The 15,867-nt window shown below is 44.6% G+C and overlaps 1 protein-coding gene across 2 annotated transcripts in view; it reads left to right on the top strand.

The window, feature by feature from the left end:
* SLC39A5 (solute carrier family 39 member 5) overlaps nt 1–13,492 on the top strand; it is a 42,347-nt gene extending 28,855 nt beyond the window's left edge. For both annotated transcript variants that reach the window (XM_083490071.1, XM_083490070.1), the window contains exons 7-11: nt 5,301–5,382; nt 7,025–7,285; nt 9,133–9,213; nt 11,734–11,924; nt 12,669–13,492. In XM_083490071.1, the coding sequence (XP_083346197.1) occupies nt 5,301–5,382; nt 7,025–7,285; nt 9,133–9,213; nt 11,734–11,924; nt 12,669–12,821 (768 nt within the window). In that variant the 3' untranslated portion in view covers nt 12,822–13,492. The remainder of the gene's footprint in view (nt 1–5,300; nt 5,383–7,024; nt 7,286–9,132; nt 9,214–11,733; nt 11,925–12,668) is intronic.
* Nucleotides 13,493–15,867: the final 2,375 nt, after the last annotated feature.

The raw sequence follows: 15,867 nt of genomic DNA, 5'->3' as shown, positions 1-15,867 counted from the left end.
CAGAAATTTCAGCAAGATTAAACCAGAATACAGAATCTATAAATAAATTGGTGGAGGAAAACGCCACTACGCGTCAAATTGCGGAAGACGCCAAAGCTACTGCGGGAGAGACACAGGAGAAATTAGAGCCGATTGCCAAGAAGGTTTATGAGCATGATGCAACCTTGGCCTTGTGGGAGCTACAGAGGAAAGAGAGAAATTTAAAAATAAGATTGATCCCGGAGAATGAAGGAGACAACCTTGTGGAATACTTGACACAGGAGTTTGTGGATTGTTGGGAACTCCAGGAAGACGAATTCAAAATTACGACTGCCTTTAGATTGGGTAAGAAGCAAAACAGAAAGACTCCGAGAGATTGCTTGATTACACTCAGATCCAAGGAGGAAAGAGACAAAATATTGGGACTACACTTTGAAAAGGCCTTGCAGATTGGAAACTCAGCTGCACAGATCTTTAAAGACATCCCAAAATATTTTCTGGACTTAAGAAACTTCTACAAGGACTTAGCCATTTTATTAAAGAAAAACGCTATTCGTTTCAGGTGGGAATTCCCACAAGGGCTGTCATTTGACTTTAAGGGAAACAAGGTGAAAATAAAGACAATTCAAGATAAAGACAAATTTTTGGCAAGATACCAGGAGGACTTACAGAAGGGGACTGTTGACGTACTTGCAGAACAGAGGAGAGCATTGGATATCTTGAATCTCTCGTTTGGACAAAAACCACTACCATCAGAAGAAGAGCAACAACTTGGAGCTGTTGGAGGAGCCTTAGAAAAATAACAAGATGGCTCTGCAATTCCTCAGTTGGAATTGTAATGGGCTCAATGGGCCTTTGAAGAGAAGACAAGTATTTCATATATTGAATAGAGAACAATTGGACTTGATATGCTTACAAGAAACTCACATAACCAGAGCCCACAGGAGATTACTTTTAAATAAAAGGCTAGGACAAGAATTTATTTCATCAGACAAGGTTAAGAAGAGAGGAGTTGTAATATATGTGAAGGAGAAATGGGCTCCAAAAATGATATTCAAAGATGAACAAGGGAGATATCTGGCTGTGGAGATACAAGTACAAGGAGAAAAATTCTTAGTTGTTGGAATTTATGCACCAAATGAAGGCAAATCCGACTTCTTTAAGAGACTTCATGAAACTTTGATGGACTATCTGGACTACAATATGATAATTATGGGAGACATGAATGGCGTGGTCTCCACTAATATGGACAAGGCACAAAGACTTACAGTCACCAAGGAAGGGAGACTCCCTAAGACTTTTTTCGAAATGACTGAAAATATGGACTTGATAGATATCTGGAGAACAAGGAACCCTCTGGAGAGAGAGGGAACCTTTTTCTCCCAAGCAATGATGACCTGGACCAGAATCGATCAAATCTGGGTTACTAGTGGAATGGCTCCGAAGATCAAGAAAGTGGAAATCTGCCCAAAAACTTGCTCCGACCATAACGCCGTGAAGATGGAGATGAAACTCACAATAACTGGTCAATTTAGATGGAGAATGAATGACACCCTCTTTCGAGATAAGGAGATTCTCACGAAGGCCCAAAAGACCCTAAAAGACTATTTTGAAATAAATTTGAGGACCGACGTGGAGAAAAGAGTGATCTGGGACGCAAGTAAAGCGGTGATGAGAGGATTTTTGATTCAACAAAACTCAATAAAGAGGAAAAAACAAAATGAGAAAAAAGAGAAGATTCTGGAAATGATAAAGGAAGGAGAGAGGAAATTAAGAACAAAACCAAAGTCTCAGGACATTTTAAGAGAGATTAAATTATACCAAACACAATATATGGAATTGATGAACCAAGAGATTGAATGGAAGATAAGGCAAATGAAGCAAAAGACTTTTGAATCAGCAAATAAATGTGGCAAACTTTTGGCATGGCAATTGAAGAAAAGGCAGAAACTAAATACAGTTACAAGCCTAGAGGTGGATGGAAAGAACATATCCAAACCCAATGAAATTAGAAATTGCTTTTTAAGCTATTTTAAAAAACTTTATACCCAAGGCCCGCAAAATGAAGAAGATATAGACAAATTCCTCGGAAAATATGGACTACAAAACATCTCTCATCAAAGTAAGATGGACTTGAACCAGAGAATCTCAGAACAAGAGATAGAGGCTGCCATTCAGAATATGCAACTGGGCAAATCTCCAGGACCAGATGGACTGACTTCCAGATACTACAAATCGCTGAAGGAATGGTTGACTCAACCATTAAGAGAAGTTTGTAACGAGATCCTTGAGGGAAAAAAGGCACCTGAATCGTGGAAAGAGGCATATATTTCACTCATACCAAAGTCAGAGACTGAAAAGACCCAACTCAAGAACTACCGCCCAATATCCCTGCTTAATGTGGATTACAAAATTTTTGCAGACATTTTGGCAAAAAGATTTAAAAGAGTTTTGATGGAGAAGATCCATAAAGACCAAGCAGGCTTTCTCCCTAAAAGACACCTAGCAGATAATGTAAGGAATGTAATAGATATTTTGGAGAAGTTAGAGGTGAATATAAACACCAAGGCAGTATTGATCTTTGTGGATGCGGAGAAGGCCTTTGATAATATCTCTTGGAGTTTTATGAGGAAGAATCTTCATGGGATGGGGGTAGGTCAGGGCTTTGAGAATGGTATGGCTGCAATATACTCTGAACAAAAAGCCAAACTGATTGTAAACAATGTTGTGACTGAGGAACTTAAGATAGAAAAAGGAACACGACAGGGGTGCCCGATTTCCCCATTACTTTTTATTTCAGTTCTGGAGGTGTTGCTGAATATGATAAGAAATGACCAGCAGGTCAAAGGTGTGCAGGTCGGAGCTAAACATTATAAGTTAAGAGCGTTCGCAGATGACCTAGTATTGACTTTGCAAGAGCCAAACACTAGTACGAAAAGGGTTTTAGAAATAATACAACAGTTTGGCCAGGTAGCTGGATTTAAGTTGAACAAGCAAAAAACCAAAGTTTTAGGGAAAAACCTAACAGATATGGAAAAGGAGAAATTTCAAGAGGAAACAGGTTTGACTGTGGTCAAGAAGGTAAAATACCTAGGGGTTTATTTAACATCTAAAAATCAGAATTTGTATAAGGACAACTATGAAAAATGCTGGTCAGAAATCAAGAAAGACTTAGAAATATGGTCAAATTTGAAACTGTCAATGTTAGGCCGAATTGCAGTAATTAAAATGAATGTATTGCCTAGAATGTTATTTTTGTTTCAGACCTTGCAGATTATTGATAAGATGGAATGTTTTAAGAGGTGGCACAAAGATATCTCGAAATTTGTCTGGCAGGGCAAAAAGCCCCGAATTAAATTTAAAATATTGACAGATGTTAAGGAAAGAGGGGGTTTTGCCCTGCCGGACCTAAAATTGTACTATGAGGCAGCAGCTTTTTGCTGGCTCAAAGAATGGATGCTCCTCGAGAACACGGACATCTTGGATCTGGAAGGTTTCAATAACACTTTTGGTTGGCATGCATATCTTTGGTATGGTAAAGTTAACAGTGCCTTTAAAAATCACATTGTCAGAAAAGCATTGTTTAATGTTTGGATAAGATATAAAGATTTATTGGAAAACAAAACCCCTAGATGGGTGTCGCCAGTGGAGGCTAAAGCAGTGAAGAAACTCAATATGGAGGTCGGATGGCCGAAGTATTGGGAAATTTTAGAACAGGATGGAGATAAGTTCAAACTACAAAGTCAGGAGAAATTGAAGCATAAAGTAGAAAATTGGTTCCAATACCGCCAAATAATGGAATTTTTTAAACAGGACAGGAAAGTCGGTTTCCAGGTGGAAAAATCAAAATTAGAAACTGAACTGTTAGAACCCAACACTAAGAATCTATCTAGAATGTACAACTTGTTGTTGAAATGGAACACACAGGATGAAACAGTTAAATCGGCAATGATTAAGTGGGCTCAGGATGTTGGACACAATATTATGTCAGCTGACTGGGAATGGTTATGGAACACCGGTATAAAATTTACGGCATGTAATGCCTTAAAGGAAAATATTATGAAAATGGTATACAGGTGGTACATGACCCCAGTCAAGCTGGCAAAAATCTATCATTTGCCCGATAACAAATGTTGGAAGTGTAAAGAGACTGAAGGTACCTTTTATCACCTTTGGTGGACATGCCCGAAGATTAAGGCCTTCTGGGAAACGATCTATAATGAAATGAAAAAGGTACTTAAATGTACCTTTCCTAAAAAACCAGAGGCCTTTCTCTTGGGCATTGTCGGCCAACTGGTGACAAAGAAAGATAGAGCTTTTTTTATGTATGCCACAACAGCAGCAAGAATACTCATCGCAAAGTATTGGAAGACACAAGATTTACCCACTTTGGAAGAATGGCAGATGAAAGTGATGGACTATATGACATTGGCCGAGATGACAGGCAGAATCCGTGACCAACGAAAAGAGACGGTGGAAGAAGAATGGAGAAAATTTAAAAGCTACCTTAAGGACTACTATAAACTTAATGAATGCTAAAATGTCGTGGTTTTCAGAGACAAAGGGGTACAGGGATATAAGGTTAGACTATAAAAGAGGACTAAGATGATTGAGATTGGAAAGTAACAATTGGGAGTTGCTAGTTGAACTACGGACATTGGGATGCAGAGAGGGGGGGTATGGGGAAGTCCAAGAAAAGAGGTTTATGAAAATATGTTTGAAACTATACGTGTATGTTTGTCATTTTTAATGTTTGTTTGTTTTTTTTTTTTTAAAAATGTTGCAAAACCAATAAAAATTTTATAAAAAAAAAAAATAGAATAATTATAACAATGCCATGCAGCCTAAGCTATGTCCTACCAGTCAGAAGCTTCTCCCATGACCGAACCAAAAAAAGAGGAGGAAGAAACAGCTAATACTGTGTGTTTTATGTGTGTAGTTTACGGTATGGTCCGTGTTTTGGACTGAACCACCCATGCTGAGCCTGTGAGCCTCACTTCTGCTCTTTGGATGAGTAGCAACCAACCCATAATTAACAAGGTCACCATTTGGCTTGTTGGCGCCAGGTGTGCTAAATCTCTGTGGCAGTGGTTGTTTTAAAACAACAAGCCCACACACGTTTACTGAAGAAACCCCTTAGGACCTTCTGCTCCAGATAATGTCATGTTTTGTGTCCACCACCAGAGGGAGACACCACTGCTATACTGTACCACCCAACACCTCTAGGGGGAGACAAAGTATTGCAGCATCACTAGGCTGGGCTTCTCATGACAACCTCAGCTTAGTGTTGCTTAGTCATCAGTTTTGCTTTCTTTCTGTAGAAGGGCGCCACCGGAAAGCAGCTTGAACCATCTCCAGCTGAGGTGGGTGACAACAGCACTGCTGGTTTGAGGACATCTCATGGTGAGTCACACAGTCTGGATTGCTTTAGGTTTTTATTAGTATCATGGCTTTCTTCTGTGCTCTTAACTGTGAAAAGTTTTGTTGTCCCCCTACAGAAGGATTCATGTGTCATGGCTGCAATCCATGCACACTTTGTGGAATTAAAACACAGCTAGGCATTAGGTTGGAAGGAACTTGTTTTCTCTAATGTCTTTCCTTCAACCAAGATCTGCCCATCTGTTGGGCAGGTGGGGCAGTTGTCCCAGTGACCGTTGTCCAATGTCACTGCTGTTACTATTTTCCCCAGCAATATACTATACTTTAGTCCTTAACCCAGCCCAGGTGGTATAGTGAACATGTTGCTTAAATGACCTCGGCCCAGTATACCTGAAGGAGCGTCTCCACCCCCATCGTTCAGCCCAGACACTGAGGTCCAGCTCCAAGGGCTTTCTGGCGCTTCCCTCACTGTGAGAAGTGAGGTTACAGGGAACCAGGCAGAGGGCCTTCTTGGTAGTGGCGCCCGCCCTGTGGAATGCCCTCCCATCAGATGTCAAGGAAATAAACAACTATCTGACTTTTAGAAGACATCTGAAGGCAGCCCTGGGGGAGTTTTAAATGTTTGATGTTTTATCATGTTTTTAATATTCTGTTGGGAGCCGCCCAGAGTGGCTGGGGGAACCCAGCCAGATGGGAAGGAAGGAAGGAAGGAAGGAAGGAAGGAAGGAAGGAAGGAAGGAAGGAAGGAAGGAAGGAAGGAAGGAAGGAAGGAAGATTACTATTCACTGTAGAAGGCCTTTAAAATTCCTTTAAGCTTCATGTATTAAAAAACTCAGTGTACAGATGAGTTTTTTCCAAGTTTCTCTCTTAGCTAATCTGCTGCTTCATAGACTTGTTGCAAGGACAATATGGAACACCTTTGCAACCTGTCTTTGGAACGGGTGGGAAAAGACATCTAGCTAAACACAGAGCAGAGCAGGTGATGGCAGAAAACATGTTTTCACAAGTCCATCCGGACGGACCAGAAATTATTTTGGAATGCATCCTACAGTTGCATGGGGGGGGGGGGCTGTAGCTATTTGGGGGAACAGCACCTGCTTCATATGGGGCCTTGCGGGTCTGCCGTGGGTCAAGCTGAACAGAAGTAGCTGACGAGGCCAAGGTCCTCTGTACTATCAAGCTGTCTCTGTGTTTAGCCCATGAAATATACTTGGAGTCGAGTGTGGATTTCATGCTCTTTATTCATCTCATAGTAGTGAGGAATGGAAGTTCCCCCAAATGTCTGCTTTATATACATTATTTACACAATGGGCCCACGTGAGTGGCTAATTCCAGGATTCTCCTGTAGGCCAATCAGGCTGCGGATTCACTTCCACCTGGAGCTGGATTGGGTGGCTCCTGCTGACCAATCAGACTGCTGCATTCTGGATCCTATTATTCTAGGACCAATCAGAATGCTGCATTCTGAACCCTATTGTTCTAGGACCAATTAGACTGCTGCATTTTGGATCCTATTCAACTCAGTACATAACAGCCCATTATCTGTGAGTTCCAAGAGTAAATCCACAGTACTGCTTGCTTAGTCACAAATGCCAGCGATCGATCTGTGCCAGGGTTAGGGGTGGGCAAGTGGATCTGATATTTCCCTGCTTGGTTTGGGTGTCAGGTGCTGAATCCCAGAGCCTGACGGTGGCAGAAGGAGGAGCTGACAGCCTCTACGGGGAAGTCCAGGACTGCTCTGTCCAAATTCGCAGCTCAGAAGAGTGTGGAGGAAGCTCAGAGAGGCAGGAAGAAGAGCTCCATCAGCACCATGCTCACGGGCATTCCCACAGTCCAGCTGGAGCCCTCAAGGCTGGGATAGCCGACATCGCTTGGATGGTTATTCTAGGGGATGGGATACACAACTTCACAGATGGACTGGCCATTGGTGAGTGGCTTTGAGCCAGGGCTAGGTTTCTGCTTGTGCCAGAAGCAAATAATAATAATAATAATAATAATAATAATAATAACAACAACAACAACAATAATGGCAGGGCACAATCCTACAAAAGTTAGGCTGGAACCAGAAAATTATTTTTCAGAGGTTGAGAGAAATTACTTCCATTTATTTATTTGAGTTTATAAACCACTTAATAAAGACATCCCTAAGCAGCATACAGTGACGCGGGTGGTGTTGTGGGTTAAACCACAGAGCCTAGGACTTGCTGATCAGAAGGTCAGCAGTTCGAATCCCTGCGATGGGGTGAGTTCCCGTTGCTCGGTCCCTGCTCCCAGTGGCATAGCGTGGGGGGTGCAGGGGGGCTGGCCGCACCGGGCGCAACATCTGGGGGTTAGGGTTAGGGGTGCAAATCCACGGGTTAGGGGGCACAAATCCACGGGTTAGGGGGCGCAAATTACTTGCCTTGCCCTGGGTGCTGACAACCCACGCTACGCCACTGCCTGCTCCTGCCCACCTAGCAGTTCGAAAGCATGTCAAAGTGCAAGTAGATAAATAGGTACCGCTCCGGTGGGAAGGTAAACGGCATTTCCGTGCGCTGCTCTGGTTCGCCAGAAGCGGCTTAGTCATGCTGGCCACATGACCCGGAAGCTGTACGCCGGCTCCCTCGGCCAATAAAGCGAGATGAGCGCCGCAACCCCAGAGTCGGCCACGACTGGACCTAATGGTCAGGGGTCCCTTTACCTTTAAGCAGCATACAAAGAACAATTTAAAATAATCATCAATGTGCGAATAAAAACAACAAAATTGGTTTTCCTTATTTTCGTTTACATGTCTAGATATGCTTGCTGCACCAAAGGAAGCTTTTAAAAGGATTTGAAATGGCATAATGAGAGTCGCGAGCTTCACATGTAATGGACTGTAGTCTTCCTCTTCTGTAGTGTCAAGTGTTGCCCTTGTACTACTCAGCAGGGAGGAGGGCATAAAACTATAATGAGCTGACTCTGCCCATCATTGGCTGTGTCTCCAACTACTAATGGCCTCTCAGCACCCCTCTCCTTGCCCCCAGTGGGTACTGGCTACCACCACTGGTTCTCTCCAGCCTTCAGTTCCAGAAAGGCTTGTGTTAGACCTCTGTCACAGAATCACAGAAGCTTCCCACTTAAATTCCAGGTGATTGGACGTAATCATAAATACCTTCTTTCTTCTTCTTTGGTGATCACTCAAAGCCAAGTAAGACTGTCTTCCATGAACACGGTTTTAACAGTGAGTCCGTAAGTGACTGTAGAGGCCAATTCTGGATCGATCCACACATCCTTCCACATAGGTTTCCGGGCGGGAGTTGATCACGGTGAGGGTTTGCGAAACATGACTTCCTCTTAGCGAATTTCTTCCTTTGTCCTGACTTTGAGCCTCTAGAAACCCCATGACTCCTTCGGTAAAGGCTGTTCTCCAGTTGGAGCACTCACAGGCCAGCGTTTCCCAGTTGTCAGTGTTTATACTACATTTTTTTATATTTGCCTTGAGACGGTCTTTAAACCTCTTTTGTTGACCACCAGCATTACGCTTTCCATTTTTAAGTTCGGAATGGAGTAGTTGCTTTGGAAGACGATAATCAGGTATCCGAACAACATGACCAGTCCAACGGTTGATGTTGAAGAATAATTGCTTCAACACTGGTGATCTTTGCTTCTTCCAATACACTCGCGTTCGTTCACCTGTCTTCCCACTCGAGTGAAGACAAACTAGTTCAGATGACTTGAGCCAATCTACCTGGAGATAGGGGAGAGGAAGCGCCTCTTTTAGGTTCACTTACCTTTGTAACCCTTTTCTCCTAGGAGCTGCTTTCTCTGATGGAATCTCCAGTGGTTTAAGCACTACGGTGGCAGTATTTTGCCACGAACTGCCCCACGAACTTGGTAAGGAAGAGCCCCAGCTTTATTCTTCAGGCTTTCCTGACCTCTCTTACTTTTAAATCTGCTTTGTTTTACTATTTAATATTTTAAAGATTTGGGGCTCAGTTTGTGTGTGTGCATTTTTAAATGTCATTCACACACCTTGGGTGCAACTCTCCACTCTCATGTCATGGCTGTAGGCTTGGCCATTGGTGGATTTGATATAAACTCAGATCCAACAAACCTTTTCCTATTGTCCTGCACTTCTGATGATGGAAGATGATGCTGATGATATCAGTTAATCCTATCATATCCTCCTGTCCGGTGTCCAAGGAAGACTCCACCCCTTTACTTGGATCTGCTCTGTTGTGGTTGCTCCTGCCCTTCTGTTGAACCCATGCCATTCTGGGTTTGTGGGTCCCACCCATGTGACCTTACCTGATGCTGTGGTTACAGGCAGGGCCGGATTTAGCTTTCACTACTGAAGGTAATGGGGCCCTTTATATGTCCAGCTGTCCATTGTCACAGCGAGTGGCGCTGTGGGTTAAACCACAGAGCCTGGGACTTGCCGATCAGAAGGTTGGCGGTTCGAATCCCCGTGACGGGGTGAGCTCCCGTTGCTCGGTCCCTGCTCCTGCCAACCTAGCAGTTCAAAAGCATGTCAAAGTGCAAGTAGATAAATAGGTACCGCTCTGGCAGGAAGGTAAATGGTGTTTCCGTGCGCTGCTCTGGTTCGCCAGAAGCGGTTTAGTCATGCTGGCCACATGACCTGGAAGCTGTAGGCCGGCTCCCTCGCCCTATGAAGCGAGATGAGCGCCGCAACCCCAGAGTCGGTCATGACTGGACCCAATGGTCAGGGGTCCCTTTACTTTTACCTATATGGCCAGCTGTCCTTTCTCAACAACAAATTGTCACGGTTTTTGTGTGTGTTGAATATATGCTGTATGGTAATTTATGGACCGAATAGGTATCTAAAGCCATTTGCACATAACCAAATATGTATTTCATCAAAGTAATTGTTGAAAAGTCCATGCAAAATGCAAAGTCCATGCTGAATGTAGGCACCCTATATATAGAAATGAGCAAACCAGTGGTATTTTAGGGAGCAGGCTAGCAGGTGGGGCCCATGACTTACATCATAGGAGCCTACACAACACAAAACACTGTTGCTGTTTGTAGGTTTTATTTTATTTGTTTTTTATCTTATATTTTGCACATGCAGGTTTTCTTTTTCCTTTAATTTTTTTGGGGGTCCCGGAGGGAGTGGGGACCTAAGCTATAGCTTGTTTAGCTTATATGTAAATCTGGCACTGGTTACAGGTGATGTGGCACACTTCACAAGAGGTTAGGCTTCTTCTTCTGCCTCATTAGGTAAAGGCACCACCAGTATGGTCCACATGTGTAGAAACAGCAGGTACTGCCAGGGGCTGGGCTGAGGAGGAATGGTGGAGGATGCCCCTCCTCCTCCTGAACCTTCCCAAGAACAGGAGGGCAGTATAGATTTAGAACAGTGGTTTGCAGAAGGTCATAGTTCAGATGCTGCAGAGGGGAGAAGCTGGGAAATATTGGGAGAGGGAGCAGCAGGAAGAAGAAGCACCAGGGGAGAGACAGCTGGCAGACTCAGTGTCTTTAAAAAGCATTCCCGATCCCGCTCTCCCAGGACCAGGCGGGCATTGAGAGTAGTAGAACAGAGAGCTCAGAGGCAGAAAGCTCAGATCAGCAGGGGTAGAATAGACGAGATGGAGGGGGTGGGACTTTACTCAGAGCAAAGCCGTTATCTCAGAGAGACTGCATTCCTTCCCCTCTCTCTGTGAATAGTGAATAAAGTACTTGGTAAGAACTCTTCTTGCTTATCTGCTTCTTGGCTGCCACCGTGGGAAGGATCAGATTCCCTGAAGCCTGACAAGTGCTGTCGCCAGGAGCAGCAAATACTGCCACGACAGGTCCATGTCTAGAGCAGGGGTTTGCCAGTTGTGATCTGCGCACCAGCAAGTGGTCCGCAAGTTTCATTCAGGTGGTTTGTGGCATGTCTGGATTTGTGGTTGAAGATGGGAAACAGCAAATCCAATTGTCTATCTTGTGAACCGCCCTGAGACCCGCAGATATAGGGCAGTGGGCAAATTTAATTTGATGATGGTGGTGATGTTGATTTTGATGTTGATTTCCAATTGTATATTCATTCATTCATTCATTCATTCAATTCATTCTTCAATCATTCATTCAGTTATTTCTTTCATTGCAATACGGTGAAATGCAACAGATAAGAAATAAAAGAGGCAATTAAAATACAGCATATTTATGGCAAATTACAATTACCCAAAGAGGCAGAAAAAGCTTCGTCGTCCACAATTTGCAAGTAGTCCACTGGGGTGGGGGGAAGGTGGATTTGGGGATCACTGGTTTTAGAGGGTTGGAGACATTGCTTGGCTTTGAGTCGGTTATGGTGCCTCTGTGAAGATGTGACCATTGCACTCTTAACTCCTCCTTTCTTTGTTTGTTTTTTTAATAAATATTTATTAAATTAACTCCTCCTTTCTTTGGCAGGGGATTGTGCTGTCCTGCTGCAGGCTGGCATGCCAGTCCGACGGGTGTTCCTCTTCAACCTGCTGTCTGCTTTCCTGGCTTACTTGGGCGCAATAGTAGGGACGCTCATTAGTCGGAGCACCACGCAAGTCACTCCCTGGATTTTTGCCATCACGGCTGGTATTTTCCTGTATGTGGCATTGGTGGACATGGTAAGGACAGCTGCCTCTTTGCAAACTTCTCCTGTAAGCGTGACAATAATCTTTTGGGGACCGAGGGTTTAGTTATTCCCTACCTGGGCCTCGGGACATGGGTGGCGCTGTGGGTTAAACCACAGAGCCTAGGGCTTGCCGATCAGAAGGTCAGCGGTTCGAATCCCCGCGATGGGGTGAGCTCCCGTTGCTCGGTCCCAGCTCCTGCCAACCTAGCAGTTCAAAAGCACGTCAAAGTGCAAGTAGATAAATAGGTACCGCTCTGGCGGAAAGGTAAACGGCGTTTCCGTGCGCTGCTCTGGTTCGCCAGAAGCGGCTTAGTCATGCTGGCCACATGACCCGGAAGCTGTAAGCTGGCTCCCTCGGCCAATAAAGCGAGATGAGCCCTGCAATCCCAGTCATCCGCAACTGGACCTAAAGGTCAGGGGTCCCTTTACCTTTACCCCTGACACAATACCTGTTGATGAACGTTTTAGGCAACGTAGCTCTGATACCATTCGCATTGCAATCTGACTGAAGAAACAAACGGCTTTAAAGCACCACCACCGTGGGTGAAAATGGGTCTCCTTTCTCCCGATTTGCTCAAGGACCCGAGAAGCGGAAAGGTTGCAATGCGATTAAGAGTTGACCTCACAATAGGCATTGCTGTTATTGTCTCTTCAAGGAGAACAACTGCAAGCTGCCCTAACAACAGCTGCCAAGGACATCATGGCCTTTCGTTGTTTTTTCTCCCTCTCTCTCTAGCTGCCTGAAATGCTTCAGAGGAGCTCTAGCAGGGGCAAGAAGGGCTCCCTTGCCCACTTCCTTCTCCAGAACCTGGGCTTCCTCACTGGAGGAGTCCTCATGGTCTGCATCGCTCTCTTTGAAGGGCAGATCAGTTTCCATTTGGACGGGTAGCCCTCTTCAGCAGGAAACTCCAGAACGCAAGATGGATCGAAGGCGATGCCCCCTCCGACTTCAAGCACGATTGCACCTTTCCTCTTAACTCTAAAGAGGGGCTACAGATTTGCTCCATCTTCCTGTTTGCAGGAGTTGGAGAAAGAACTCGGAGAGAACAGAAGGAACAGCTTATTGTCCCCATGTTTTGTGTGGCAGCAAAACAGGGTGCCAAAGTAAGGGCGAGAGTGCCTTTACCTAGCCTTTGTGGCTTGGATGAAAGGAAGAAAGTTGTGCTTAGTCGCTGCAATCAACGTGTTGAAAACTCCTTGTGCTTTCTAAAGAGCACTAGTTTGCTCGAGAGAGACTGGACCTATTGCCACCTCGGAATGCAATGTGAGAGAGAATTATTCGAAGGACTGCAACTTACTTAGAGAGCCGCTGATATGCAATGGGGGCCTTTCATGTTTTGGAGCTGAGTTTCCCCAGCAAGCTATTTCCTGTAATCCAAGGATAGAGAACCAGCAGCTGTTGCTGGACTACAACTCCCATCATTCCTGTCAGCCTTGCTGGCTGGGTCCAATGGCAGTTGGTCCAATCCCTGATGTAAGCTATCAGTGTCCTGAGTATTCATTAATATTTAAGTTGGCATTAAAAAAGGCAACTGGTTACCAAAAGCCTCTACACCAAAATTTCAGGTTTGACGAAACAGTGGTCTCTCTCTCTCTCTGTGTGTGTGTGTGTGTTAATGCAAGGAAGCCTGGACCTCTTTAGTTATGGGATGGGTGTGTTTGTGTGAGCAGCACATGACAAAGTTCTTGAGGACAAAACTCATCTTTATAATAGGAGATTCAGATGCCTGCTGCTTTAAATTCCCCAGTGATAACCCCACCTGGTTTGCCTGCAAGGGCAATTGCTTGAAGTGCAAACGAGCCAAGTTGTTGCATCCTTTGCACAACTCCTCATGTACCCCCTACCTCGAAGGAAGCCTAAAAACTCCTCTAAATAACAGAACACCTTCATTAGTTATCCTCTACAGAATTACAGAATGGGACGCGGGTGGCGCTGTGGGTTAAACCAGAGCCTAGGACTTGCTGATCAGAAGGTCAGCGGTTTGAATCCCTGTGATGGCGTGAGCTCCCATTGCTCAGTCCCTGCTCCTGCCAACATAGCAATTCGAAAGCACGTGAAAGTGCAAGTAGATAAATAGGGACCGTTCCGGTGGGAAGGTAAACAGCGTTTCCGTGCGCTGCTCTGGTTTGCCAGAAGCGGCTTAGTCATGCTGGCCACATGACCCGGAAGCTGTACGCCGGCTCCCTCGGCCAATAAAGCGAGATGAGCGCCGCAACCCTAGAGTCGGCCACGACTGGACCTAATGGTCAGGGGTCCCTTTACAGAATTACAGGACTGGTAGGGAATCTCAGCACTGTGCCTCCTATCTCAGCAGCCACTGAGAATCAAGGCCATATATGCCGCCAACAGTGGCCTGGGCACTGGTCTCTAATTTCCATTCAACAGCAAACAGGTTCCCCACACACAACCTTGCACACCTGAACTGTTCCCCACCCCCACCCCGGTATCTGCACAGGACAACTTAGGTGAACAAGGAGAAAGAGAGCCTTCAAAGTCCACCTGTTGCTTTTCACACTGGGAGTGTAGTAAAGAAAAGGACACTCACAATGCGTTAAGATGGAGTTGCACAATAAGGGCTATTTGCCCTGGGAAAAGAGGAAAAGCGGTCTCTCCCGTTTCCATGGAGGGTAAGTAGCTGAAATGGAGGATGGCCTTAAAGGCAGCTCAGAAAAGAGGAAAACATTAGTGGGTCAGTTTCACACTTAACTTTAAGGGCATCCCAGTGTCTTTGTTCATCCAAGTTTGATATTGGTACACGACTTAAGCAGAATATCCAATACAGTGGTACCTTGGGTTAAGTACTTAATTCGTTCTGGATGTCTGTTCTTAACCCGAAGCACCAGTTTAGCAAATGGGGCCTCCTGCTGCTGCTGCGCCGCCAGAGCACGACTTCTGTTCTCATCCTGAAGCAAAGTTCTTAAACCGAGGTACTATTTCTGGGTTAGTGGAGTCTGTAACCTGAAGCGTATGTAACCCGAGGTACCACTACAGACGGCCCAAGAGATGGAAAACGAAACATTGACTCCCCAACTATTATTAACGGTTCTCGTTTTGTTAGATTTAACCTGCCCTTCACCAGGTTGAATTAAAACTAAATCGAAACTAAATCATGGGGCGAGACCTGGCAAGGGATATAGCACTTTCCCCTTGTCCCCAAACATGCTAAGCAAACTGCCTCAAATTCTGTTCCAGGGGAAATTTCCATTGTGCAGCTTCTCTGGTTGGAGGCAGCATGCCTCTGAATACATTGCTGGAAAACTGAGGGAAGAGGTCATGCTTGCAGGTTTCCCATAGGCATCTAGCTGGCCACTGCAAAAACAGGATGCTGGGCTAGATGGAGGCACAGGCCTGCTCCATCGGGGTTCTTCTCGTCTTCTTATGTCCTTCTGTTCATGCAATGATCCAGATACCTCAGGCTCCCATCCTTAAAAAGGAGTTACTTGAAGTACAGGTGAAACTCGAAAAATTAGAATTGAGAGACCATTTAAAGGCTCAGGAACTTATTGCAGGTGTTATGGATTGAATAGCTACTGCACCTTTTCACAATAATCTAATTTTCTGAAATTGTTAATTTGGGTTTTCATCAGCTGTATGCCATAATCATCACAATCATAACAAATAAAGGCTTGACATATCTCGCTTTGCATGTCATGAGTCTATCTCATATATTAGTTTCACCTTTTAAGTTGAATTATTGAAATAAATGAACTTTTCCACGATATTCTAATTTTTCGAGTTTCACCTGTATCTTTCTGGACTTCAAGGGCCCAGTGTTTTATAAAACAGAAATGGGCAATCGCAACACCTCCTTGGCCTAAGCAAACCAAGATCAAGAGTGCCTTCCCTGGCTGGAGGAGGTGTGTTTCGCGGGCAATAAAGACAGGTAAATGATTTGAAAGCAGCCACTTGAATCGCATTATAGAATTAGGATATA

This window comes from Podarcis liolepis, assembly GCF_965112155.1.
Source record: "Podarcis liolepis genome assembly, chromosome: 2".
Lineage (NCBI taxonomy): Eukaryota > Metazoa > Chordata > Lepidosauria > Squamata > Lacertidae > Podarcis > Podarcis liolepis.
Note: the sequence above shows the minus strand (reverse complement) of the source record. Positions and strands in the feature narration are given on the sequence as shown.